The following is a 25858-nucleotide window of genomic DNA, read 5'->3' on the forward strand; positions in this document are numbered from 1 at the left end:
TAACCACTAGGCTATTATTGTCTCCCCAGTTGTAGATAGACCTATCAGTTTTAGGTGATGACTGAAATCAGGCTTGGTAGAAGGAACCCTGGGAATAATAATGCAAATGGGGAATTTGTGAAAACAAAGTAATAATTCTATTTCTAGACTTACTTTATTGTCAAATTATTTTTGGTGCCATTCAGTAAGTGAAGGATTGGATTTCACTGGGCTTAGCCGGGTTAAGTCATCTGGACTGTAACCCACATCAAAACCAGGACGATTCAAGAAGTAATTCGAGTTTTCTGGCACTCTTGCCTCAACAATCTAGGATCTAGGGCACTGTTGTAAGATGGTCCTCATTTTTTGTTCTAAGGATTTCTTTTTGATGAACCAATAGGTTATGTGTGTGTGTGCGTGTGTGTGTTTTGGTGGAGGATTATGTTTGGCCACGCTGCCGATCTTGGACAGCAGGTGATTACCGATCACTAGTGTTTTGCACTGACCCCCTCCTCTCCTCCCCCTCCCCCCTCCTTCCCGAGTCTGGAAAGGTGCAGGATCCGCTAAACCGTGCATTGCACAGCGGCGGCCGGAGCAGACGCGGGATGGTCGCGTGTCCCCAGCAGAGCAGAGGGGGGCAGCCAGAGAGCCTGGGGAAGGTACGGGCAGAGAATCTGGGCGCGTAGCGGCGTCCAGAAGGAGCAGAAGGTCAACTGGGCGGTGGAGGCAGTTGCCGAGTGCAGGTGTGGAAGGAGCTGCCTCAGGCCCACCCTTTGCAGCTGAGGGGGTGGGGAGCCAGGCCAGGGAGCTGAACGGAGGACCAGGAGACTGCGGACGGGGTTGCGCTCCCCCTGCATTCTCTCGCTCTGGTTCCCTAGGCCTCAGAGAACGGCCCTCGCCCCGGGGCCCACTGTGCCGGCGCCAGTACGCAGCGCCCGCGGCGGCCGCTGCTGCGGGGGGCCGGACGGCCGCCAGGGGGCGGGAGCGGCGCCGCAAACAATGGCCGCGCTCGGCCGCGGGCGGGCAGGAGGAGGAACGGAGCTAGGGTCGGCGAGAGGCGCGCGGCCCGGGTCCGCGGAGGGCCGGGAGCGCGCGCGCGCGCGCGTCGGGCTGACTGGGGCGCGGGAGCGGCTGCGCAGGCGGGGGCGCGCGGCGCGAGCCCGGGAGGGCGCGGCGGGAGCGCAGGGAAGGCGGGCGGAGGCGGGGGGCGGGGAGCCCGAGGGGTGGAAGCCGGCGGCGGCGGCGGCGGCGGCGGCGGCGGCCGAGCGGGGTCAGTTCTCTGTAGTGCTTGCCAATGTTGGAGCCGTCTGCAAAGTGTCCCTGGCAAGAAGGTAAATACCCTCGTTGGGGGCGTCCGGGAGGCCTCGACTTCCGCCCCGCTAGCGGAGGAGACAGAGGGCGCTGGGGAGCCTTGCAGGTCCGCTGCGCGCGGCGAACCCCGAGAAGAGCGGCCCCTTAGCGGCCTCCCCTCCCCCGCGCTTTCCCTCCCTCCTCGGGCTCTCTCCTGGCGGGAGGGGGAGGGGAGGATGATGGTGGGGGTGCTGAGGAGCCGGGGACGGGGCGAATGAATTGGGGGGGGGGGCGTGTGTGGAAGGGTGGGACGACACAGGTGTCCGGAGGGGAGGAGCCGGGAGGAAGGCTTGGAGGCCGGCGTAAATGGAATGCCGGGGTTGGGGGAGGGTGGGGGAGACAGGCACCCGACGGAGGACGCTGGAAGGTGGGATCTTGGGGGCCCCGGTGGGAACAGCCCGGAGAGGGGACGGTGGGTGAAGCGGCGGTGTGGGAGGGAGGGAGGGGGAGGGCCCGAAGGTGGGTCCCTGCGGAGGGGAGGGAAGGGAAGGGGAAGAGATGGAGCGAGGCCCTTGGAGGGTCTGCGGGAAATGGCCCTGGGGGCGCGGGAGGAGCGGCGGGCCAGGGGCGCGCCGGGGGGTGGTGCTGGTGGCTATTTCTGTATAATGGGCAAGTGGTGAAGACGTAACACGCCGAAACGGGGAAGGTAGGTGGGGCCGAGGGGACAAAATATATCCTATGACAGGCAAGTTCTGCTGTGGCTCGTAGGAACTACTACCGTGATGGCTCGGCTTAAAGGGGTAGTTGGCAGTTAGTGACCTTGCCGAGGTGAAGGGAGTTGGGAGGAGAGACGAAGATCAGTTACAGAATCCGCTGTGTGAGGGCAGAGCCTCCAGTCCCTCCCGGGGAGAGCCGGGATTGTGGTGAGGGGAGTGTTCTGCAGAGGCAATCGAGGAGACGCTGAACTGGGATTCTTAGGGAGGGGGGGCGGGGATAATGGCTTCGGGGGTTCTGGAAGTTCCTGGAAATATGTGCAGAATTTTGCATTTGTGAACAATTTTCTTGGGAAAGGGCCTGTACTCGGCGTGACCCGCCACCTCCCTGCCCCCAAAGGTTAAGAACTACTACTGGTGTAGAGATGGGCCGTTCAATTAAGGGAATGTACTAAAGGATTTTAAAGTGGGTGGTTCCTGCAGAAACGATAGAGATGATCCTTTAAAGGTATATTACTGTTAGTTGAAAACCCTTATTTTTAATGTTTAATTTCACAATTTTGGTGAACTTTTGCTGACCATTGCTTCTCTTCTGATGCATCCTTACATTTTAAGAAACCGTGGTGAACACTTGAATTCAAAATTGTGATGGGAAGGCAGGATAATAGTAACCTTGTAGGAGCGAAGATTGCAACATTTCTCCGGAAGGGTATTTCTTTCCTAGTCCTTTCTGAAGATGATTCAATTATATTGTTGTGAATTGAACTGCAGTGGGGGAAAAAATCTTGGTTAATGAAACAATCAAAACTAAGACACCCTGCATTCTCAGTTGTTTTGTAATATGGCAAGTGTTTAATTTTTTAGTTTGTCTATATTTTACTGCAAACCAGAGATCTCATATATCACTTGAATTGTAGATTTGCTGCATTTTGCAGTAGGCCTGTATTAAATTTGTGAGGCATTTATACCAAACTATGTGGTGTGTCTACTGGTTTTTTTTCCCCCTTCTGTGATGTCACCATCGCCACATTTCATTACATAGCAGTGTAGTTTGAAATTTATTTCCAAGTGATTATTAGTTGGTAGGATATAGTGCATATTTCCTAGCAAATCACTGAAATTTTCCTCAGAAATCCAGTTTGTATGTGTAAAAATGTTGTTGTATAATCAGAATATGTATTGGTAACTACAAATAGAATGGCATATAATTTTTAATTATATATTAAATGGCATATAATTTTTAGGTTTTAACTTTTTACTTGGAAATAATTTCAAGCTTATAGAATAGTAGCAAGAATAAGAATAATACAAAGAAACTCCTGTAATCTTTACTCAGATTCACCTGTTACCATTTTACCCACTTATCACTAGATCTCCGTCAGTCACATGTACATAGTATTTTTTTCCTGGACCACTTGAGGGTAAGTTACATTATTATGTCTCTTTATTCCTGATCAGCATGGAAAGCCATATACATTTCATATTTTAGTTTACTTGGCTTGCCTGGAATGAAGTTCTAGGAAAGAGTGGGTTGGTTTGGTTTTCAGCAAAGAATATAAAAAATATCTAAGATGATCATCAAATGTTTAGTGTGTAAGCAATACAGAAAGTGAGCTGAGTGATATTCCTGTTTGGGATCAGATTCTGGAAGATATAATTGGTTAATATGTTGGGTTTTTTTCTTTGTGGTTAACTTCTTTACTATTATGCTCTCCTTTTATTCACTTTGAGTTCTGGGTGTCGTCATGTGTACAGATAGTAAAGAGAGAAAAATCTAGATATTGCAAAATTGAATTGTTAATATTAGAATAGTTGGAGGCGTGCATAATATGATCAAATTATGTGTAGATATATTTGTGCCTCCTATAGGTACTCAAGAAAATATAAATGAGTGTCTAGAATCCATAATAGTTATAATTTATATTTATGGATATATAACCATTTGATTTTAAATAAATCCCCAGAGTTCTATATAGGAGGCTTATCTTTACGTGGTCCTAGAGGTCAAGACCTTTGTGACAGGAAAATTTTTAAGAAGTGAAGTCTTTATGAATTTAATGTATAATGAAGAGATGATTACTTCAACCAGACCATACTAGGTTTTAATCCTAGCAGTGGACTATGGGGATGTAATGCAACTTCTAGAAAAGTGGAGATAACACCTACATTCCAAAGTGATGAGTATTAAATGAATTAATGTAAAAATGGCAAAATATAGGATGTTATATATAACATAGGTGTCTGATAAATGTTAAGTTTTCTTTTTTTCTTGGTTGTGGTGAGATTTCTATATACTTAGAATCTTTCATAGGCTCTTAGGAGATAATTAAAATTTATACTAAATTTTGATTTCTTATGTAAAAGTTTTTTGAGTCATACTTTTAAAAAGAAATGAGAATTTAAAAAATCAATTTTTAAAAAAAGATTATTTATTTATTTATTTGACACAGAGAGAGAGGTCACAAGTAGGCAGAGAGGCAGGCAGAGAAAGCGGGGGGGGGGGGGGGGGGCCCGGGGAGCAGGCTCCCTGCTGAGCAGAGAGCCTTATGCAGGGCTCGATTCCAGGACCCTGAGATCATGACCTGAGCCAAAGGCAGAGGCTTAACCCACTGAGCCACCCAGGTGCCCCCCAAAATCCATTTTTTTTAAAGATTTTATTCATTTATTTGACACATGGAGATCACAAGTAGGCAGAGAAGCAGGCAGAGAGAGAGGAGGAAGCAGGCTCCCTGCTGAGCAGAGAGCCCGAGGCAGGGCTTGATCCCAGGATCCTGGGATCATGACTGAGCCACCCAGGAGCCCCCAAAATCCATTTTTTAATGCTTTTTAAGGACCCTGTGAATTTTTTAGAGTAAGAATTTTTAAGCTGATATTTAGTTTTATGGTATTTTGGAGCCTAAGAATGGTGGTAGTAAATGTTTTTGATTTTTATATTGTCAAACAGGACATTTAAGTGAGGATTACCTGTTAGTTGTGGGATGGGTGCTGATATAAAAATTTATAGATAAATTAATAATGCCAATTTATGAAGCAGTGTTTAATTGCTGAGGATTTTATAGATTGAATTTTGTACAGCTTTCAACTTACCAGCTGGGCAAAATATAATAATAAATGCAGCAAGTTGTGTTAGCAGTACATTTCAGATACAAGTTGGACCTCCAGTTCTTCATGAGCAACAAATCTGTTACAGTTAGTAGTGCCCTCTCTCCATAAACTGTCCTGCCTGTTTTCATTTAGTAGCTTGGAATCTGGAACTGCATGTCCTAATGTGCCTGACTGGATATCACTGTAGGGCATTTTTCAGACATGTGAATAGGTTTCTCTAAAAGTACTTAGCTGTAATTGGAATGAACTGTAGCTGGAAACTTTTTTGACAGAGGAAGGAGAGGTGGATTTTATGATATCTTGGGCAGTATAAAACTGTACTGCATTTTATTGATATTTTATCAAGTTGTTTTAGGACAGTAGATCTGGCATGTCTGTAAAGGAGAAAGGAGGTGTTAAAGACATGCCACTGGGCATTCTGAATTGTCCATAGTGTGGTTGCAAATTATAATTTTTGTATTGATGTAAATGTAATAAAATTTGTTGGTAAAAACGGAGGAACTTCAGAAGATTGTCCAGTTACCTCACAGTGCTGTTATAGACATAGTTTCATGTTTTAATTTATACAGATCTTTATAATTATAGAAGAGAGGCTTACAGAATACTTAAAATTGTATGGTCAATTTTAAGCAAATAGGTGCTTTTATTTTTGTTTCTTCTTACAACTACCTTTTGTATATCAGAAGATTAGAACTTTAAAAAATGTACTCTTATATCTTACTGTGCTTACTTCTTGGAATCAGCCACTAGTGTTACAGACTCTGATATTGAAGAACACCTGTATATTTATTGCAGTGTTACTTATAATGGCCAAATTATGGAAGCAACCTAAGAGTCCATCAACAGATGAATGGATAAAGAAGATGTGGTATATTTATACAATGGAATATTATTCAGCCATGAATGAAATCTTGCCATTTGCAACAACATGGATGGGTCTAGAGAATACAGTGCTAAGTGAAATAAGCCAGTCAGAGAAAGACAGATACTGTATGATTTCACTCATATGTGGAATTTAAGAAACAAAACAGTTGAACAAAGGAAGGAAAAAGAGACAAACCAAAAAATAGACTCTTAACTGTAGAAAACAAGGGAGTGGGTGGGTGAAGTAGTGAAGAGGATTAAGAGAACACTTATGAGCACTGAGTGATGTATAGAATTGCTGAACTACTATATTGTACGCCTGAAACTAATATAATGCTGTATGTTACTTACATTGGAATTAAACCCAAAAAACTCTAATGTTGAAGAAACACAAGTCTATAGATAAGCATTTGTTATATTTAGAGGCTTACATTAAATGATACAAAATAGGATTTTTCAGATTTTGTGAGTGCTTACTAAATAATGTTAAATTCTAGAAAGTAAGGGATACTAAGTCACTGAGATGCTTTTAGTGGTTTATTCACATTTTAACTTCCAAATGAATGTTTTTCAGTTAAAAAAATGAATATTGGTTGAGTGTGTATTTTTAGTTATAGCTAGTGTATTTTAGTACCATTTGACTACTCCTACACTTTAGTGATTTCATCTTTTGAGTAAAATGTAAATGTTTAAGTTTCATAATTTATCATTTTCAAGTTCTAATGTAACTCATTTGCTCATGTTAAATAGGGAATTAATTTTTTTGACCCATATAGATATGTTAATTAATACCTAAAGCACCATAGGATTATAGAACTTTAGAGTGAATGGGAATGTCTTATTTATTGTTGTATAACAAACTGCCCCATAAAGTAAAGGCTTAAAACAAACATTTATTATCTCAGTTTCTGTGGGTTAGAAATATGGGTGCAGCTTACCTGGTGCTTGTGGCTCAAGGTCTTTTTGGGTTTGCAGTAAGCTATCACTGGGACTGTGTTCTTATCTTGAGAGTTTAACTGGGGGAAGATCTGCCTCCAAGCTCATTCATACAGCTCTTGGCAAGATTCATTTGCTTGGGGGATATTGGATTGAAGGCCTCACTTTCTTTTGGGCTATTGGCCAAAGGCCTCTCTCAGTTCTTAGCCATCTGGGCCTGTCCAAAGGGTACCACACAATATGGCAGCTAGTTTCCTTCAGAGCAAATAGGGGAGAGAATGAGAGCACGTAACACCCAAGATGGAAGTTGTGATCTTTCTGAAACCCAGTATTGTGAGTGGTATCTCATTATTTCTGTTGTATTCTATTTGCTAGAGGCTGCCTCCCACAATGATCTTAGTTTACTTTTCACAGACATTAAGAAAGAAAGAAAGAGGACTCAAAGACACACAGAGTAATATACCAAGGCCCGAAAGGTAATCTCCTGAAGAGCTCGGACTAAGATTCAAATTAAGTGATCCTCAGGCCTTGTGCCATTTCTACAGCATATGATTCTTTTGGAAAATATAAAATTGTTACAGATGCTGAGAGAGATATATATATAAAAGATATATATATTTTTGTTATAGGACATATTTCATATAATATATATATAATATATTTATATATTCATATATAATTTTATATAAAATATTTAATATAGAAAACCTATAAAATGTAAATAAATATATAAATAAAACAAATATATAAAAATGAAATATATAAAATATAAATATATAATATAACATAATAAAAATTAAAATATATAAAATGAAAAAATATATATTTTATATTAAAATATATAAAATATGAATATGAGTATAAAATAATATAAATAGAAAATACAAAATATATATGGAAAAGTTTCCAGTTCATTTTGAATTGATTCATTTGTCATCTTGAGAAAGTGGTAGCCATATGTGTGTATATATATGTGAATCTGTGTGTGTGTGTGTGTGTATGTGTGTATGTGTATTAAGAATCTCTGCTTCTAATAGAAAGTTTAATATTAAAGTTTCATAGCATTAAATTTTCTACCCAAGTGGTTGGATTTAGCTCTTTTCTGCCTATCGAGACTGTGGTGTTGCTTTTATATAATTTTGGGGGGGATCTATACATAATTTATTTTTCTTTATCTTATTTTTTTTTAGTAGGCTCTGTGTCCAGTGTGGGGCTTGAACTCACAATCCCAAGTTTGAGAGTTGCATGCTTTACTGACTGAGCCAGCCAGGCACCCACATAAAGTATTTTATTTATTTATTTATTTATTTATTTACTTACTTTTTTTTTTTTAAGATTTTATTTATTCATTTGACACACAGAGAGAGATCGTAAGTAGGCAGAGAGACAGGCAGAGAGAGAGGGGGAAGCATGCTCCCTGCTGAGCAGAGCGTCCAATGCAGGGCTCAATCCCAGGACCCTGAGATCATGACCTGAGCCGAAGGCAGAGACTTAACCCACTGAGCCACCCAGACACCCCTATTTACTTAGTTTTTAAAAAATTTTATTCCTTTATTTGAGATATAGAGAGCAAGAGAGGGGGAGGGGCAGAAGGAGAGGGAGAAGCAGACTCCCTGTAGAGCAGAGAGTCTGACTTGGGGCTCAGTCCCAGGACCCTGAGATAATTACCTGAGCCACAGGCAGGTGCTTAACCAACTTAGCCACCCAGAGGCCCCCCCCCCCATAATTTATTTTTTACGTACATTTTAACCATTATAAGAATCCATGATTTATTTGTTCATTTATAGATTTGGGTTATCTCCCTTTATTTGGTATCTGTTTTTAAATTAAGTGTAGAAGAGATTTACCATGTGAAGAGAAATACAACCATGGTGGGGAGGTCTGAACTAGAAGGAAACAAATCCAAATATACCAATGGGATGTGTCAGGACGGTGATTTCTTTTTCTGAAAATTTCATGTGAAATTTTTTATGTGTGCTCTTTTTATAGTGATGATAAAACCACAAACAGAAAAAAAATCCAGCTAGGTAATCTTAACTGTGTACTCTTCCATACCACCTAGAGGAGTATGTGTAGGCTTAATTTAGCTTATAGAGTTTGGAAACAAAACTTTAAAATCTTCCTGAGAAAGGGGACTGTATATTAAATATTAATCTGAAGTTTTTAGATTATTTTTAATAGCTTGACTTTGGCTAGAATTGTCTTAGAATTGTAAAACCAGAAGGGACATTTTTCAACCTAGATCTGCACTGTCCACTATGATAGCCAGTAGTCCCATAGGGTTATTTAAATTTAAATTAACATTAAAGAAAAGTTTAAAAAAATGTAAAGATTTACTTTCTTGGTTGCGTTAGCCACATTTCAGATGTTGAATAGCCCTTTGTGGCTAGTGGCTACCGGATTAGACAGTGCAAATAGAAAACATGTTTATCATCATAGAAGTTCTGTGTTGATCTAGGTCTACTTCATTTTATATTTGACTTTGATCAACATGTATTTAAAGTGCTAATCATTGAGATCACCAACTAAGTTGAACTTTATTTCTTCATTTTCATTTTCCAGTTTTTGGAGCCGTGAGGGATACAGCAGTTTGGTCAATATTGTTTTAACATGCTTCAAATAAATCAGGTGAGTTTGTGTTAAGGCATGTCCTACTTAATATGGTGCTTGGGCCATACATTGTGGAACATGTTAACCCAACTTTTCTGTAACCATGACGCTGACCACTGCTTAATAGAGCGATTACATATTATATATTCATCGTAGGAGACTGTGCAGGGCAGGTTGTTTAAGGATTAATCAATAGTTCTGAAAGTTGTTAACTTTTCAGTGTGCAGAGAGCACAAGATATGTCTGGTCTTTTTGATGTTACATCCCTCCAGGACCTGGTGTATTCAGCATGTTTACAATTGTAATCTAGTTTCAGTAGGTGGCAGTTTTGCAGACCAAAAGCATTTCTAGTGACAAATCTCGTGAAGCAGTTATATCAGTGTGTTAAAAAAAGTTCCTTTTCTAGGGCACTGGAAAAGGTTAGAAGGAAGTGCCTTGCTAAATAAACTTTAGCATACAATGTCTTAGACTCACTGAAAAAAATATTTTCCTTAGGTCTTACTGTTTCTCCAAGAACTTTATATATTTAATCTTATCCTTTCTGGGCAAATAGGGCATTGTATTATAATATTAGAAAATACTTTGTTTTATTTCAGATTTTATAAATTGAGAGAGAAGTAAGTAATGTGATTGTAAGAAGTAATGACTCTTGTGTGTGCATGATTTGAGGAAGTAATACACGCCTGGCCCTACCCTGTTCAGTTCACCTTGCCTAAGTAGTACCCTCTAGTGCCTGTGCATCATACACCATCTCTAAAACAATGACTTTTAAGTTCATACTTAGTCTGTGTTCTAGACCCATGTAGCAGTTCCCAACTGATCTCTTAACTTGGGTGTCTTTATACATCTCAGAATTAACAGGGTCCCAGGAAACAATCTAAATGCTTCCAATCTAAATGTTTCAGTTCCTGGATTGGCAAGGTCATTCTAGCCGCAGGGTCTTTGCATAGATTACCTCTGCCTGGGCCTCTTTTTCCCTCCCCTGTGGTTGGCTCACTTGACTCCCAGTCCTACTGTTTGCTCTCATAGTACCCTGCCCTTAATGACATTCTGACATTTGCAGTTATATTCAACTGTGTAATTGTTTGCTTAACATCTCTGTTCCTTATTAGACCATGTGCCCCATGAAGGTAGCGACTTTGTTTTTTAATCTCCCCGGGTCCTAGAATGGTTCTGGTTGTGTATGGTTTTTCATATATTTGCTGAGTAAGTGGATGGATGGTGCTAAGGTTGTCACTAAAGCAAGGAGATCTCCATTCTTTTCAACAATAATCACACAATTGTGTTGTCAGTTTAGGTATCATGTGCTTGCTTTACCTAGATGCTATTAACATAAAATCTCTTTTTTATGCAAAGTTGTTCTTTGATTTTCTCCTTGTACTAGAAAATTTTCTTGTGCAATAAATACTACTTTCATCAAAGATGTTACAAATGTAGTTTAAAGGAATCTTAAAGCTGTGCTATGCTTAGTGCTTTTTATACTTTCATAGTTGTAGTCAAATCCCATTGGATCCATTGATGGAGCTTTATGAGATGTGACTTGCAAACTGTGTTGTAGGTTTGTGTTGATGCTAAATGTATGGATAACCTGCTGTTAATTATACAGGTGCAATCAGAATAATTTGTTTCATATTCTACCATAGAGAGGTGGAAAGAATATTCATTTTATGCCATCAGCATCATTGAAAATTATAGATTAGTCCTAATGAAGAGTTACTGTCTGTGCTACTGGTCATTTTGAATGAGGCCTTACAAACAATTTTAGGCAGCATTCTTCAGGGCCACACATAGCTCCCTGTGCTTTGGCTAGAAGTTGTACACTGTGCTTAGAGGTATACATGCTTTGCTTGTAACACACATGTGTTTCTAGACTAACCTCAGAATTCCATCTTATTATCAACTAAGTTTTATCCCCCGAGATGTTCAAGTCTGAGGGGAAAGATTAATCTGTTTTGGAATAGAAGTTCTAGAGACTTTCTCTTCAGCCAAACTTAAAGTCGCATTGAATTCTTAAACATAGGAATGATTGATGCTTTATCATTTTTGTGATGACTGCTTTCCCATTAGAGTGTAGGCTTTCAAGATAAATGTGAAAAGGCATTAAAAGGTGATTGAAGATGACACTTACCTTAAAGCAGTTGAGGTTTTTACTGTGTGATTTTTAACACTGTCTTTTGGATTAGTACTATATTTTTGAGAGGTCTTTTTGTTTGTTGTCTTAAGATGCCTGAATAGTACTAATAGAGTCTTCCATGTGTATTCCCAGAACTACTTAAAAACAAGGCTGTTGAAATATTTTACTTGCTATTAATTCTGTCTGACATGATTATTATCAGGGAACATGGAAATGTTCCATGTTCTATTAATAGAAATGGCACTTCTACCTTTAAATTGTGCTCTTCATTTTTACTTTAGCCTTTTAAAAATGTGTGCTGTCCATGTGCTACTCATTTAGAAAAATTAAGTAGTAGAGATAAGGAAAAAGAAAAAAATAAGAAGTAATTCCACTGTTCTTTTACAGAGATAATCACTGCTAACATTTTGGGGTGTATACTTTTAGATTTTTTTTTTTCTATGCAGTTATATTTTTATGTGAATATATGTTACTTTAAAGAACTGGGATTATATAATATTCTGAAGTGACTTACTAATAATTTGTAGTTTGGAATTACTAAAATTTGTTTAATCAAACCCTTATTATTGCACAGATATTGTATTATAGTTAGTGCCACAGTGATTTTTTTTCTTTTTTTTACATATAACTATGTTCCTTTGTCCATTATTTTCTTATAAGTAATTATTAGAAATGGAAGTACTGGTCAAATGGGTATGCAAATTTTAAAGATATTTGATGCTAAAATACCAAAAATATAAAATTATATCTATTAGAATAATTTTATTAAACAAATTTTCAGTGTTTGAAAATGATATTTTAATTTGCTTTTCTATGATTTGCTTCTCTTTGTTGTTCTTTTGTGTTTTGTCTTTTTGTGAATTGTTTACATGTGTCTACTGGTAACTTTTCCTTTTTATTTGTAAATAAAATTTTTTGGATTATACCCCCTTGAGAGTTTTCTGAGCTAGTATTTATAATCATTACTTTATATTTTGCATTCATTATTCAACAAATAACTAGTGGGAACCTATATTTCCAGGGTACTATACTAAGTAGGAGTTTGGTATATTGTGGACCTTTCTCCCTGGTGATTAATTTAAACCTCCAGGGAAAGGAAACCCATTTTAACATTAAGCAGTAGCAAACACAAATTAAGAAGGCATGTGTGCCGTGAAATAATATCTTTAAATGAATGACTGAAATAAGACAAAGTTTTTGGGATTCGTTGATGAGGCAGACCTGACAGGGCATGTGTTCTACCTGGTTTAAGGGGAAGTCTGTATTAGGCAGCTGTAGCATTGGGAGAGTCCAGCAGGAGGGGATTAACAGAAGTTTCAGTAGTCTGATGGTTTCTTTGAAAGAGTGTTTGTTGGGAACGTGGGAGCTAAGAGAAATCTTTAAGGCCTGACTCAAGTGGAATGGGAGGACAGGCAGGACAAAACAGTGTTTCAGTGCCAGAAGAGTAGGAGAACTCTATAGGACAAGAGGGAGTGAAGTGTTATGTAGGAAGAATAAAGGTGTACCAAGATACACTGTAAAGCGTAAAGCTAGGGTAGGATTATCAAGAAACTAAAGCCTAGAATTTAAGAGATAATTATACCTATCTCACAGGTTTATTGTGAGGAGCAGTTGAACTAATAACTGAGGTAAAACGCTTAGCATTGGCCCTGGCACTATTGCTGCTGCTATTAATATTGCTGTTGTTATTGCTGTCTGGCTCTGCAGATTGATGAGAAAGGATGGCAGATACTTAAGTTAATCATTAGAGTAGAGTAGTTGTTGGGGGAATGAAAAGCACTTGGATGTTTTTTCAAGTCCAGGTCTGCCATAAGTACTCTCCTCTTTCTTGCCATAGGCATGAAGAACTCTATTCTTTTCTCTTAAAAGCTGCTGCTACTTACTCTTAGTTATTTTTATCTTCAAGTCTGGCTGTGGAGTAGAATCTACAATCTGCCAATCTCTCTTGAAGCCATAGGATTCAGTCTATAGTTTGAGGATTTAAAAAATAACATAAGGAGGTTAAACCATGTAAGAAGGACTTTGGCTTTCTGCTGTGTTGCCCTAACAGGATTTTTCCTCTGTGTGGCCCACTTCCAAGATGGCCCTAATGATCCCTGCTTCCTGACATTTATACCATTGTATAATCCTCTCATATATAGCCAATAGAATGTGGTAGAAGTGATGGATCATTTCCAAGGATAGGTTATAAAAGACATTGTGGCTTTTGCTTCTTCTCTCCCCTTTGGGCTTCCCTCCCCTCTCCGCTCTCCACCCTTTGCTCATTCAGAGTAGTTAGCTGCCATGTTGTGAATAGCTCTATGGAGAGGCCCATGTGGTGAGAAATTGAGGCCTACTGCCAACAGCTAACAAGGAACTGAGGCCTATAGCCAAGAGTGTGTGACTGAGTCTTCTTGGAAGCAGATCTTCCAGCCCTTGTCAAGTTTCCAGCTGTAAACTCTGGCCTATCAACATCTTGACTGCAACCTCATGAGATATCCTGAGCCAGAGCCACCCAACTAAGCTGCTGGTTGATTGCTGAACCTCAGAAACTGTGTGAAAAAAATAAATACTTGTTTTTTAAGATGCTAAGTTGGGGGTAATTTGTTATGCAACAATAATATACCCTTCCTCCTTAAAACAACCTGAGAACATATAAATATGTAAACAATGATTTTAAGACATTGGATGGCAGGTGGCATCAGACTGATTCCTGAGAGAATGGAAACACATGAGGTAAGCCCTTCTATTACACCAGTTTACAGTAGAGCCTAAAGGTGGTGTATAGGCTGCAGTGCAAGGAGGAGGAACTAAAACAGAGCTCACTTTTGTTGAGATTAGGAAACAAAGATAAGTGTTTGGGAAGGTCAAGATGGTTAGAATCACAGGGCAGAGTGCCAGAGAGAAGAGACTTGAGGGAAAAGGGGTGAGTATATAGGTAAGTAAAAAAGTGCACTCAAGCATGAAAACATTCTGGAGATCTGCAAGGGGTGCTTCTCGAGTTTTTGGCCGAGTTCTGATCTGTAGATGCATGACAAGGCCTACTCAAAGTCAGGGGAAGAACTACTGGAAAGCAGTAAGAAATCAATTTCCAGAATTTATATAAGGCATTAATAGTTTGTGTCTAAATTATCCAGAGTCTAAAGACCTTGTAATACATGAGGAATTGGGAAGAGTCCTCAGAAGGCTTCAAATGATCCCAAGTAATTAACTGTGCACCAGAATAAAGTCCAGCATTAGAGGAATGCAACACAGTTGAGAATTCAACAATAAAATTTATGGTTTTAATCATTCATTCAAAAATTGCAATGCTTGTTTCACCTTGAATAAGGGATATAATGTCTAGACAGATCAGTAAGGGAATAGAGGACTTGAACAGCATTATAAGCCAGTTAGACTTAATAGACATACACAAAACACCCAGTAAGAGCAGAATACACATTTTTTTCAAGTGCACATGAGATCCTACAAGGGATAGTCCATCTGTTAGATCACAAAAAACTCAATACATTTTAAATAACTGAAATCATAAAAGTATCTTCAGTCACAGTGGAATGGAGCTAGAAGTCAATAAGAATACTGGAAAACTCACAAATTTGTGGAAATTAAACAATACACTCATAAATAACCAGTGGGTCAAAGAAGCAATCACAGGGGAAATTAGAAAATAATTACAGACAAATGAAAACACAACATACCATGACATAATAAGATAGAGCAAAAGCAGTGCTCAGGGAGAAATTTATAATAGAAAATACCTATGTTTAAAAAGAAGAACTCAGAAGAACTGAAATCTAATTTTTCACCTTATGGAAACAAAAAGAGGAGCAAATTTAAACCCAAAGTGAGTCAAAGAAAGGAAATAAGAATGATTAAAGTGCAGATAAGTGAAATAGAGTATGGGAAACAATATTGAGACTCAGCAAAACTAAAAGTTGGTTCTTTGAGAAGATCAACAAAATTGACAGACCTTTACCTAGACCAACAAAGGGGGAAAAAAAAGCAAAAACACATATAATTAAAATCAGAAATGAAAATGGAGATATTGCTGTTGATGTTAAATAAGGTTATAAGAGAACACTATGAACAACTGTATCTCAGCAGATTGGATAACCTGCATTAAATGGACAAATTCTTAGAAACACAGATTACGAAAACTGACTCAAGAAGCAATAGAAAATATGAACTGACCTATAACCAGCAAACAAATTGAATTAGTAATAAAAATAAAAAATCCCTCCCAAAGAAAGAAAAATCCAGGACCAGATGCCATTACTGGTGAATGCTACCAAACATTTAAAGAAGAATTAACACAAATTCCTCTCAGACTTTTCCCAAAATAATAGGACAGAGAATACTTCCTAACTCAATGAGACCAGCATTACTCTGAAACCAAAGCCAGACACCATGAGAAACAATACAAAAACTACAGATTGATATTCCTTATGAGTATAGCTGCAAAAATCCTCAACAAAACACAAATAACACACTGAATCCAAGTTTGTTTGTTTATGTATTCATTAAGATTTTATTTATTTGACAGAGAGACAGCGATAGAGAGAACACAAGGAGGAGTGAGGAGTGAGAGAGGGAAAGGTAGGCTTCCTGCTGATGAGGGAGCCTGATGCGGGGCTTGATCCCAGGACCCTGGAATTATGACCTGAGCCGAAGGCAGGCACCTAATGACTGAGCCACCTAGGTGCCCCAGAATCCAACAGTATATTTAAATGGTTATACACCATGGCCAAGTGGAATTTATCCAGGTGGGAAGCCAGGGCAGTTCAACATAGGAAAATCAGTCAGTGTAATACACTGCCTTAATAGGATGAAGGGAAACAAGCAAACATCAGCAGTTAATATGGAAGACTTTTGACAAACTATAACACCTGTTTGTAATAGAAACACTCGAGAACTAGGAAGAGAAGGGAAATTCTTCAATATGATAAAGGGATTTATGAAACACCCACAGCTAACATCCAGTTCAGTAGTGAAAGACTGAAAACTTTTCTGTATGATCAGGAACAAGACAAGCATGCCTATTTTCTTTTCTTTTACTTTCCTTTCTTCCTTCTTTCTTTCTTGATTTTATTTATTTGAGAGAATGAGTGAGAGAGCACAAGCTGGGGGAGGAGCAGAAGTAGAGGGAGAAGTAGATTCCCCACTGAGCAGGGGCTTGATGCGGGGCTCAATCCTGGGACCCTGGGATCATGACATGAGCCAAAGGCAGATGCTTAACCAACTAAGCCATCCAGGCACCCGAAGGGGACTTATTTTCACACAGCTATTCAACATTTTGGTAGGACTTACAATCAGAGAAGTTAGACAAGGAAAAGAAAATATCCAAATTAGGAAGGCAGAAGTAAAGTTATTCCTATTTGTAGACAACATGATCCCATATATAGAAAACTCCAAAGAATCCACAAAACCCCACTAGAATTAACATGCAAATTCAGAGAAATTGTAGTTACAGATCAACACACAAAATAAAATTGTGTTTTGGTAAACCAGTGGTGAACAATCCGAAAAGGAAACTAAGAAAATTGTTCCATTTAATATTGTCCAAAAGCACAAGGAGTTGAAAGATTTGTATACTGGAAACTATGAAATGTTGAGAGAAATTAAAGAAGACAAATAAATGGAAACACATTCTGTGTTTATAGACTAGAAGACTTAATATTGTGAGGTGACAATACTATGTAAAACAAGGTACAGATTAAATGAGATCTTTATCAGAATTCTCGTGACCTTTTTGGAGAACTGGAAAAGCAGATTCTTAAATTCATATGAAATTGCAGTGGTCTCAAATAGCCAAAACTCTGTTCTTGAAAATGAATAGAGTTGGAGGACTCATACTTCCCCATTTCAAAACATATTATAAAGCTACAGTAGTCAAAACAGTGTGGTACTGCCATAAGGATAGACATATAAACCAGTGGAATAGAACTGAGAGGAGAGACATAAACTAATATATAAAAATTATATTATTGTATATGACATATTATATATGTGTGTGTATATATATATACATATATATATATATATATATATCTCTACAAATGATCTTTGACAAGAATGGCATGACCACTCAGTATAAGAAAATATAATTTTCTTATTAAGAAAATTTTCTTTTTAAGACTTTCTTTACTTATTTGACAGAGACAGCAAGAGAGGGATCACAAGCAGGGGGAAGAGGGAGAGGGAGAAGCAGGCTTTCTGCTGAGCAGGGAGCCTGACGTGGGGCTCCCTCCCAGGAGCCTGGGATCATGACCTGAGCCAAAGGCAGATGCCTAACTGACTGAGCCACCCAGGCGCCCTGAAAGATTATCACTTAACAAATAGTTTTGGGACAACTAGATACCCACATGCAAAAGAATAAACTTGGATCCCTACCTCACACCACGTGAAACCATTAACTCCAAATGGATCAATGACCTAAATATAAGAACTAAAACCCTGACAACTCAACAACAAAACTACAAACAACCCAACTAAAAAATGGGCAAAGGACTTGAATTGACAATTCTCTAAAGAAGATAAACAAAAGCCAACGTGCATATGCTTTTTAAAAATTTTAAAAAAGTTTAATTCTTTTTATATTTAAGACTTTTAAAAATTTATTTGAGAGAGAGAGAGTGGGAGAGAATGAACAGGGAGAGTGGGAGAGGGAGAGGCAGACTCCCTACTGAGAAGGGAGCCTGATTTGGGGCTTGATCCCAGGACACCTCAGTAATGACCTGAGCAAAAGGTAGATGCCCAACCGACTGAGCCACCCAGGTGCCCCGGCCAGTATGCATATGAAGAAATATTCAACCTTGTTAACGATAAGGGAAATGCAAATGAAAACCACAATGACATGCCACTTCATGCCCACTAAAATGGCTAGAATAAAAAACCAAAAACAGTAACAAGTGTTGGTGAAGGTGTAGAGGACCAAATCCTTGTACATTGCTGGTGGGAATGTAAAATGGTTCACCTGTGGAGAATGGTTTGGCAGTGCTTTGAAAAATTAATCATAGAATTAGCCTATGACCCAGTCATTCAACTCTTAGATGTATACCCAAAAGAACTGAAAACAGGTACTCATATATATGTACACACTTATTTTTTTTTTAAGATTTTATTTATTTATTTGACAGAGCGAGAGAGATCACAAGTAGGCAGAGGTAGGCAGAGAGAGAGGGGGAAGCAGTCTCCCTGCTGAACAGAGAGCCCAATGTGGGGCTCGATCCCTGCACCCTGAGATCATGACTGGAGCTGAAGGCAGAGGCTTAACCCACTGAGCCACCCTGGTGCCCCTGTACACACTTGTTAATAGTAATACTATTTATAGTAGCTTAGTGATGGAAGCAGTCCAAATGCCTGTAGATGGATGAATGGGTAAATAAATTTTGGTATATACATACCATTTACTATTAATTCAGCTATATATAAAAAACTGAAACCAAACAAAACTGAAGTACTGGTACAAGCTACAATGTGGTGAGCCTTGGCAACATTTCTCTAAGTGAAATAAGTCAGATACAAGGGTTACATATATTGTATGATTCCATTTATATGAAATACCCATAATGAGTAAACCTATGTAAACAGAACTGAGACTGATGTTTGCAAGGGCCTAGGGCTAAGGGAAATAGGGAGCAGCTGCGTAATGGGTACAGAGTTTATTTTGGGGGCAATAAAAATGTTCTGGAACTAGGTAGAGGTGGTAGTTGCACAACATTGTGAATGTACTAAATGCCACTGATTTGTTCAGTTAAAAATGTTTAATTTGATGTTATGTCCATTTCACCTCAAAAAAAAAAAAATTAAGGGGTTGGGTTCTAGATGGAGATGTAGGAAGATCCTAAGCTTGCTCTTCTCATAACAAATAACTACATATGGAATAATTTCTTCTGGGGGAAAAAAAACAAACAAACCTCAAGACTGGATGAACAGAGCCCTCTACAACAAAGGACAAAAAAGTCAGAATTGAGTTGGGGAGAAGAGGCAGAGGACACCATCTTGCAAAAACGCCCATCCCAGCTGTGATACACAATCAGGAGGGAACTAAAAAATACAAAACTTTTCCTGAGGAGTAGGAGGTTAGTGCTTCACATCAGACATCCTAATCCTTAGGTCCTGTATAAAAGAGAAAAGCCACCTAAACACCAGGCTTTGACAACTACCTGGGATTATATCCAGAGAAACCATAAAATTAGGGAATGGAGAACCCACTCTTAGAGGATTTGCACATATACTTACCCCAGGACCAGAACAAAAGTACAAGTTTGAAAAGTGCCTTTGTCAAGAAGACCCAGTTAGTACTTTTAAGACATCTGTGAGTCAGGCAGGAAACTGTTGGGACTTTCTCTGGAGATGGAGACATTGGTAGGTGCCATATTTGTGACCTCATCCTACATTACTAATGTTGGTAGTAGTGGGAACCATTTTGTAATTATCTCTCAAATTGCTAGAGCCAGTGGGTGCACCCAGATGAGAACCCTCCCTACTCCCACAGTGCAATCACATGTTGCAGCCAGGTGGAAGAAGGTCCAGTCACATGCTACAGGTGAGCCAGGTGCCAGCCTCACTCACTCTGCTGCAGACATGGTGCCACCACAGTAGACAGTGCATACAGCCCACATAGGGGATCTAGCTCTGGTGGTCAGAGAGGATTTTGCTTTTGAGTTGCATGTGACATCTACACAAGGCTGCTCTTTCAAGACTGGGAGAGATAGTTCATTTGCCTGATCCATAGAAACAAACAAGAGCCAGGCAAAGTGAGGAGATAGAGAATATGTTCCAAATGAAAGAGTAAGATAAAACATCAGGAAATGACATTAATGAAATGGAGATAAGCAAATCAACCTGATAAAGAATTAAAATCTAATGGCCCTAAAGATGCTCACCGAACTTGGGAGAAGAATAGATGAATACAATGAGAGCCTTCATAAAGAGACAATATAAGAAAGGTCAAACAAGTTACAGAACTGAAGATTGAAATAACTGAAAAAGTACACTAGGTGGGTTTAATAGCAGACTGAATGAACTGAATATTGGATCAGTGAGCTGATGATTAGCTGATGACAAAGCAATGAAACTCATGTAGACTCAGTAGTGAAAAGAAAAAAGAATTTTTAAAAAAATGGAGATAACTTAAGGGATCCTTGGGAAAGCATCAAGTGGGATAGCATTTACTTTATATGGGTTCTAGAAAGAAAAAAAAGGGCGAGAAAACTTATCTGAAGAAATAATGGCGGAAAGCTTTCCTAATCTGGGGAAGAAATAGACATACAGTCTAGGAAACTCAGAGAATTCCAAATAACATGAATCCAAAGAGGTACACATCAAGATACATTATAATTAAAATGGTAAAACTTATTACATGAAAGGGAAACCTCAGAAGGCTATCAGCAGAGTTTTTGGCAGAAACTTTGCATGCCAGAAGCAAGTGGTGTGACACATTCAAAGTGGTGAATGGAAAAAACCTTCCAAGAATTCTCCACTTGGCAAGGTTATTATTCAGAATTGAAGGAGAGATTAAGAGTTTTTCAGATAATCAAAAGCTAAAAGAGTTCATCACTGTTAAACCAGCCTTATAAGAAATGTTTAAAAGGACTTACATAAACTGAAAAGAAATGGCATTAATAACAAAATGTGTGAAAATAAAAATCTCCTTGGAAAAGCTGAATACATATTTAAAGTAGGGGGTCAGGGATACCTGCCTCGCCCAGTCGTTTAAGCATCCTGCTCTTGCTTTTGGCTCAGGTTATGTTCTCAGGGTTGTGAGATCAAGGCCACATCAGGCTCTGCGCTCGGTGTGGAACCTGCTTGAGATTCACTCTCTTTTTCCTCCCTCTACCTGTCCCTGCCCAAAAAAAATTAAAAAAAAAAAAAAGGGTCAATCACTTATAAAGCAAGTATGAAGCTTAAGAAAAGACAAAAATAGTAAAGATAACTAAAACTATGATAGTTAAAGACTGCATAAAATGATGGAGAATATGACATCAAAAATAAGGGCAGAGCTGAAGAAAATATGTTTTGGAGTGTGCTCAAATGTAATTGCTATCAACTCAAAGCAGCCCATTCTATATATAGTAAGTTGTGTATAAATCTCATGGTAACCATAAAGCAAAAATTTGCAACAAATACACAAAAAAGGGAATCTGAACATAACACTAAAGAAAGCCATCAAACCACAAGGGAAGAAAAGAAGAAAGGACCAGAGGAACTATGAAGACAGCCAGAAAACGATGAATAAAATGGAAATAAGTACATACTTATAAATAATTACTGTAATTATAAATGGACTAAACTCTCCAATCAAAAGACACAGTGGCTGAATGGATTTAAAAAAAAAACCCACAAAAAAACCTATCTATGCTATCTGTGAGAATCTCACTTCAGGTGTAAGAACATACACAGACTAAAAATGAAGGGATGGAGAAAACTATTCCATGCAAACAGGAATGAAAAGAAACCTGGAGGGGTGCCTGGCTGGCTCAGTCGGTGGAGCATGTGAGTCTTGATCTCACGGTCATGAGGTGAAGCCCCATGTTGAGTGTAGAGCTTATTAAAAAAGAAAAAAAGAAAAGAAAACAGAAAAGAAAGCTACTATAGCTATACTCAGCAACCAAAAAAGACTTCAAAATAAAAATTGTAATAATAGACAAGGAAGGGCATTACATAATGATAAAGGAGTCAATCCAACAAGAAGACATGGCATTAATAAATATGTATGCATCCAACATAGGAACATCAAGACGTACAAAACAAATATTAACTGACCGAGGTGGAGGAATTGATAGCAATACAATAATAGTAGGGGAGTTTAACACCCACTTCCATCAATGAATAGGTCATTCAGACAGAAAATTAATAAGGAAACATCATCCTTAAATGGCACCAGATGGACTTAATATATTCAGAACATTCCATTCAAAAGCAACAATACACATTATTCTCAAGCACACATGGTGTATTGTCTAGGGTAGATAACATGTTAGGCCACCAATTAAGCCTCAATAAATTAAAAAAGATTGAAATTCTATTGAGCATATTTTTCTGATCACAATGGTATGAAACTAGAAATCAATTACAAGAAGAAAACTTGAAAAACCATGAAAATGGAGAGGTTAAATGACATGCAACTCAAAATTTTTGTCATTGAAGATAGCAAAGAAATACTGAGAGACAAATGAAAATAGAACTCTGACATATCAAAATCTTTGGGATACAACGAGAGCAATTCTAAGAGAGAATATTATAGTAATACAGGACTACCCCAAGAAATAAGAAAAATCTCCAACAATCTAACTTTACCCTGAAGGAGATAGAAAAAAAGACAAACGAAGCTCAAAATTAATAAAAGAAAATAAATAATAGAGATCAGAGCAGAAATAATTGAAGTAGAGACTGAGAAACAATTAAAATAAAGCTAAGAGCTGGTTCTTTGAAAAGATAAAGTTGACAAACTTTTAGTTAGACTAGCCAAGAAAACAGTGAAAGTTTTAATAATCAGAATCAGAAATTGAAAGAGAAGAAATTACAACTGACACCATAGTGCAAAGGATCATAGGAGACCACCAAGAAATATATGCTAACAAATTGTACAACCTAGAGGAAATGGATAAATTCCTAGGAACATACAGTCATCTAGGACAGAGTCATGAAGAAATAGAAAATCTGAATGAATCAATTACTACAAAGAAGATTGATAAGTAATCAAAAACCTGTCAACAAGCAAAAGTCCAAGACCAGATGGGTTCATTGGTGATTTCTATCAAACATTCAGAAAGACTTAATACCTACCTTTTTCAAAGTCTTCAAAAAAATTGTGGAGGGAATACTTCCGAAGTCATTGTATGAGGCTGTCATTACCTTGATAGCAAACCGGACAAGGACTGCACATAAAATTAAAAAAAAATTACAAGGCAGCATCATTAATGAATATTGATGCAAAAATTCTTTTTTTTTTGGGCATCTACTTTTTTATTAATTATTTTTGTTAACATATAATGTATTATTTGCCCCAGGGGTACAGGCCTGTGAATTGTCAGACTTACACACTTCACAGCACTCACCATATCACATACCCTCCCCAATGTCCATAACCCAACCACCCTCTCCACACCCACCTCCCCCCAGCAACCCTCAGTTTGTTTTGTGAGATTAGGAGTCTCTTATGGTTTGTCTCCCTCCCAATCCCATTTTCTTTTATTTACTCCTTCCCTACCCCCCAAGCCCCCCACTCTGCTTCTCAAATTACGCATATCAGGGAGATCATATAATAATTGTCTTTCTCTGATCGACCTATTTTGCTCAGCAGAATACCCTCTAGTTCCATCCATATCGTTGCAAATGGCAAGATTTCATTTCTTTTGATGGCTGCATAGTATTCCATTGTATAAATATACCACATCTTCTTTGTCCATTCATCTGTTGATGGACATCTAGGCTCTTTCCATAGTTTGGCTATTGTGGACATTGCTGCTATAAACATAGAGGTGCATGTGCCCCTTCAGATCACTACATTTGTATCTTTAGGGTAAATACCCAGTAGTGTGATTGCTGGGTCGTAGGGTAGCTCTATTTTCAACATTTTTTTTTTTTTAAGATTTTATTTATTTGCCAGAGAGAGAGAGAGTGAGAGAGAGAGTAAGTACACACAAGCAGGCAGAGAGGCAGGCAGAGGCAGCGAGAGAAGCAGGCTCCCTGCGAGGAGCAAGGAACCCGATGTGGGACTCGATCCCAGGACCCTGGGATCATGGCCTGAGCCGAAGGCAGGGGCTTAACCAACTGAGCCACCCAGGCGTCCCTATTTTCAACATTTTGAGGAACCTCCAGACTGTTTTCCAGAGGGGCTATACCAGCTTACATTCCCACCAACAGTGTAGGAGGGTTCCCCTTTCTCTGATTGATGCAAAAATTCTTAACAAAATATTAGGAAACTGAACTCAGTAGTACATTAAAAGGATAATAAACCATGAACAAGTGACATTTATTTGAGGGATGCAAGGATGGTTCGACATCCACAAATCAACCAACATGATACACCACATTAACAAAATGAAGAAAGAATTGTATGATCATCTTTAGAGATGGAGAAAAAGCATTTGACTGTTATCAACACATAGTTTTGATAAAAATTCTCAATGAAGTGGGTGCAGAGGGAGTGTACCTCAACATAACAAAGGCCATATATAGTAAACCCGCAGTTAACATCATACTCAGTGGCAAGCAGCTAAAACTTTTTCCTCTAAGATTAGGAACGAGAAAAAGCTGCCCTCTCTTACCACTTTTATTCAACATACTGTTGGAAATTGTAGCCACAGCAATTGGTAGGAAAAAGAAATAAAAAGGCATCCAGATTTGAAAGGAAGAAGTAAAACTGACACCACCTAAAGATGACATGATGCTATATATAGAAAACCTGAAAGACTTCACCAAAACCTGTTACAGCTAATAAATGAATTCAGTAAATTAATGGGATACAAAATCAGCATATAGAAATCTATGGAGTTTCTATAATGAGTTATCAGAAAGAATAATTAAGAAAGCAATCCCATTTATAATTGTATTAAAAAAATGAAGTACCTAAGAATAAATTTAACCAAGGAGTTTAAGATTTCTACATTGAAAACTAAGACACCATGAAAGAAATTGAAGAGGACACAGATGTAAATCAATACCATGCTCATGGTTTGGAAGAACTGGTATTTAAATGTCCATACAACCCAAAGCAATCTGCAGATTCAGTGCAATCCCTATCAAAATTCAAAGGCCATTTTTGACAAAGCTAGACCAAATAATTCTGAAATTTAAATGGTACCACATCCTCACCAATACTTCTTTTTTTTCTTCTTCTTTTCTTTTTTCTTTTCTTTTCTGTTGGTTAATGGTCATTCTAATGCAGTGAAGTGGTATTTCGTTGTGGCTTTGGTTTGCACTTTTGTGATCATTAGTGATGTTAAGTATCTTTTCATATGCTTGTTGGCCATTTATGTATCATTTTTGAAGAAATGTCTATTCAAGTTCCTTCCCAATTTTAAAATTGGGATTTATGTTGTTGTTGAGATGTAAGAGCTCTTTATGTATTCTGGATTTCAGTCCCTTACCCAGGTATATGATTTGCAATGGAAACAACTTTTTTTTAAATTTGTTATTTTGGTTAAGATTGTATTTATTTGTGTGTGAGAGAGAAGAGAGCATGCATAGAAGCAGGGGGAGCAGCAGGCAGAGGGAGAAGCAGGCTCCCTGCTGCACAAGG

General features: G+C 38.5%; 1 protein-coding gene across 11 annotated transcripts in view; it reads left to right on the forward strand.

Moving 5' to 3' along the window:
* The first annotated feature begins 546 nt into the window (after window positions 1-546).
* STAU2 (staufen double-stranded RNA binding protein 2) overlaps window positions 547-25858 on the forward strand; it is a 322366-nt gene continuing 297054 nt past the window's right edge. For 3 of the 11 annotated variants that reach the window (XM_080800579.1, XM_080800583.1, XM_080800578.1), the window contains exons 1-2: window positions 552-638; window positions 9450-9515. Coding sequence is in view for 3 of the 11 variants with exons in the window: in XM_080800578.1 (XP_080656704.1) it covers window positions 9498-9515 (18 nt within the window). In the remaining 8 variants the exon portion in view is untranslated. Of the gene's footprint in view, window positions 639-1181; window positions 1311-9449; window positions 9516-25858 lie in introns of those variants that run through there. The other 8 variants (XM_080800584.1, XM_080800577.1, XM_080800576.1 and 5 more) reach the window with 5 other exon arrangements.

Source organism: Martes martes (genome assembly GCF_963455335.1).
Source record: "Martes martes genome assembly, chromosome: 4".
NCBI classification, from domain to species: Eukaryota; Metazoa; Chordata; class Mammalia; order Carnivora; family Mustelidae; genus Martes; species Martes martes.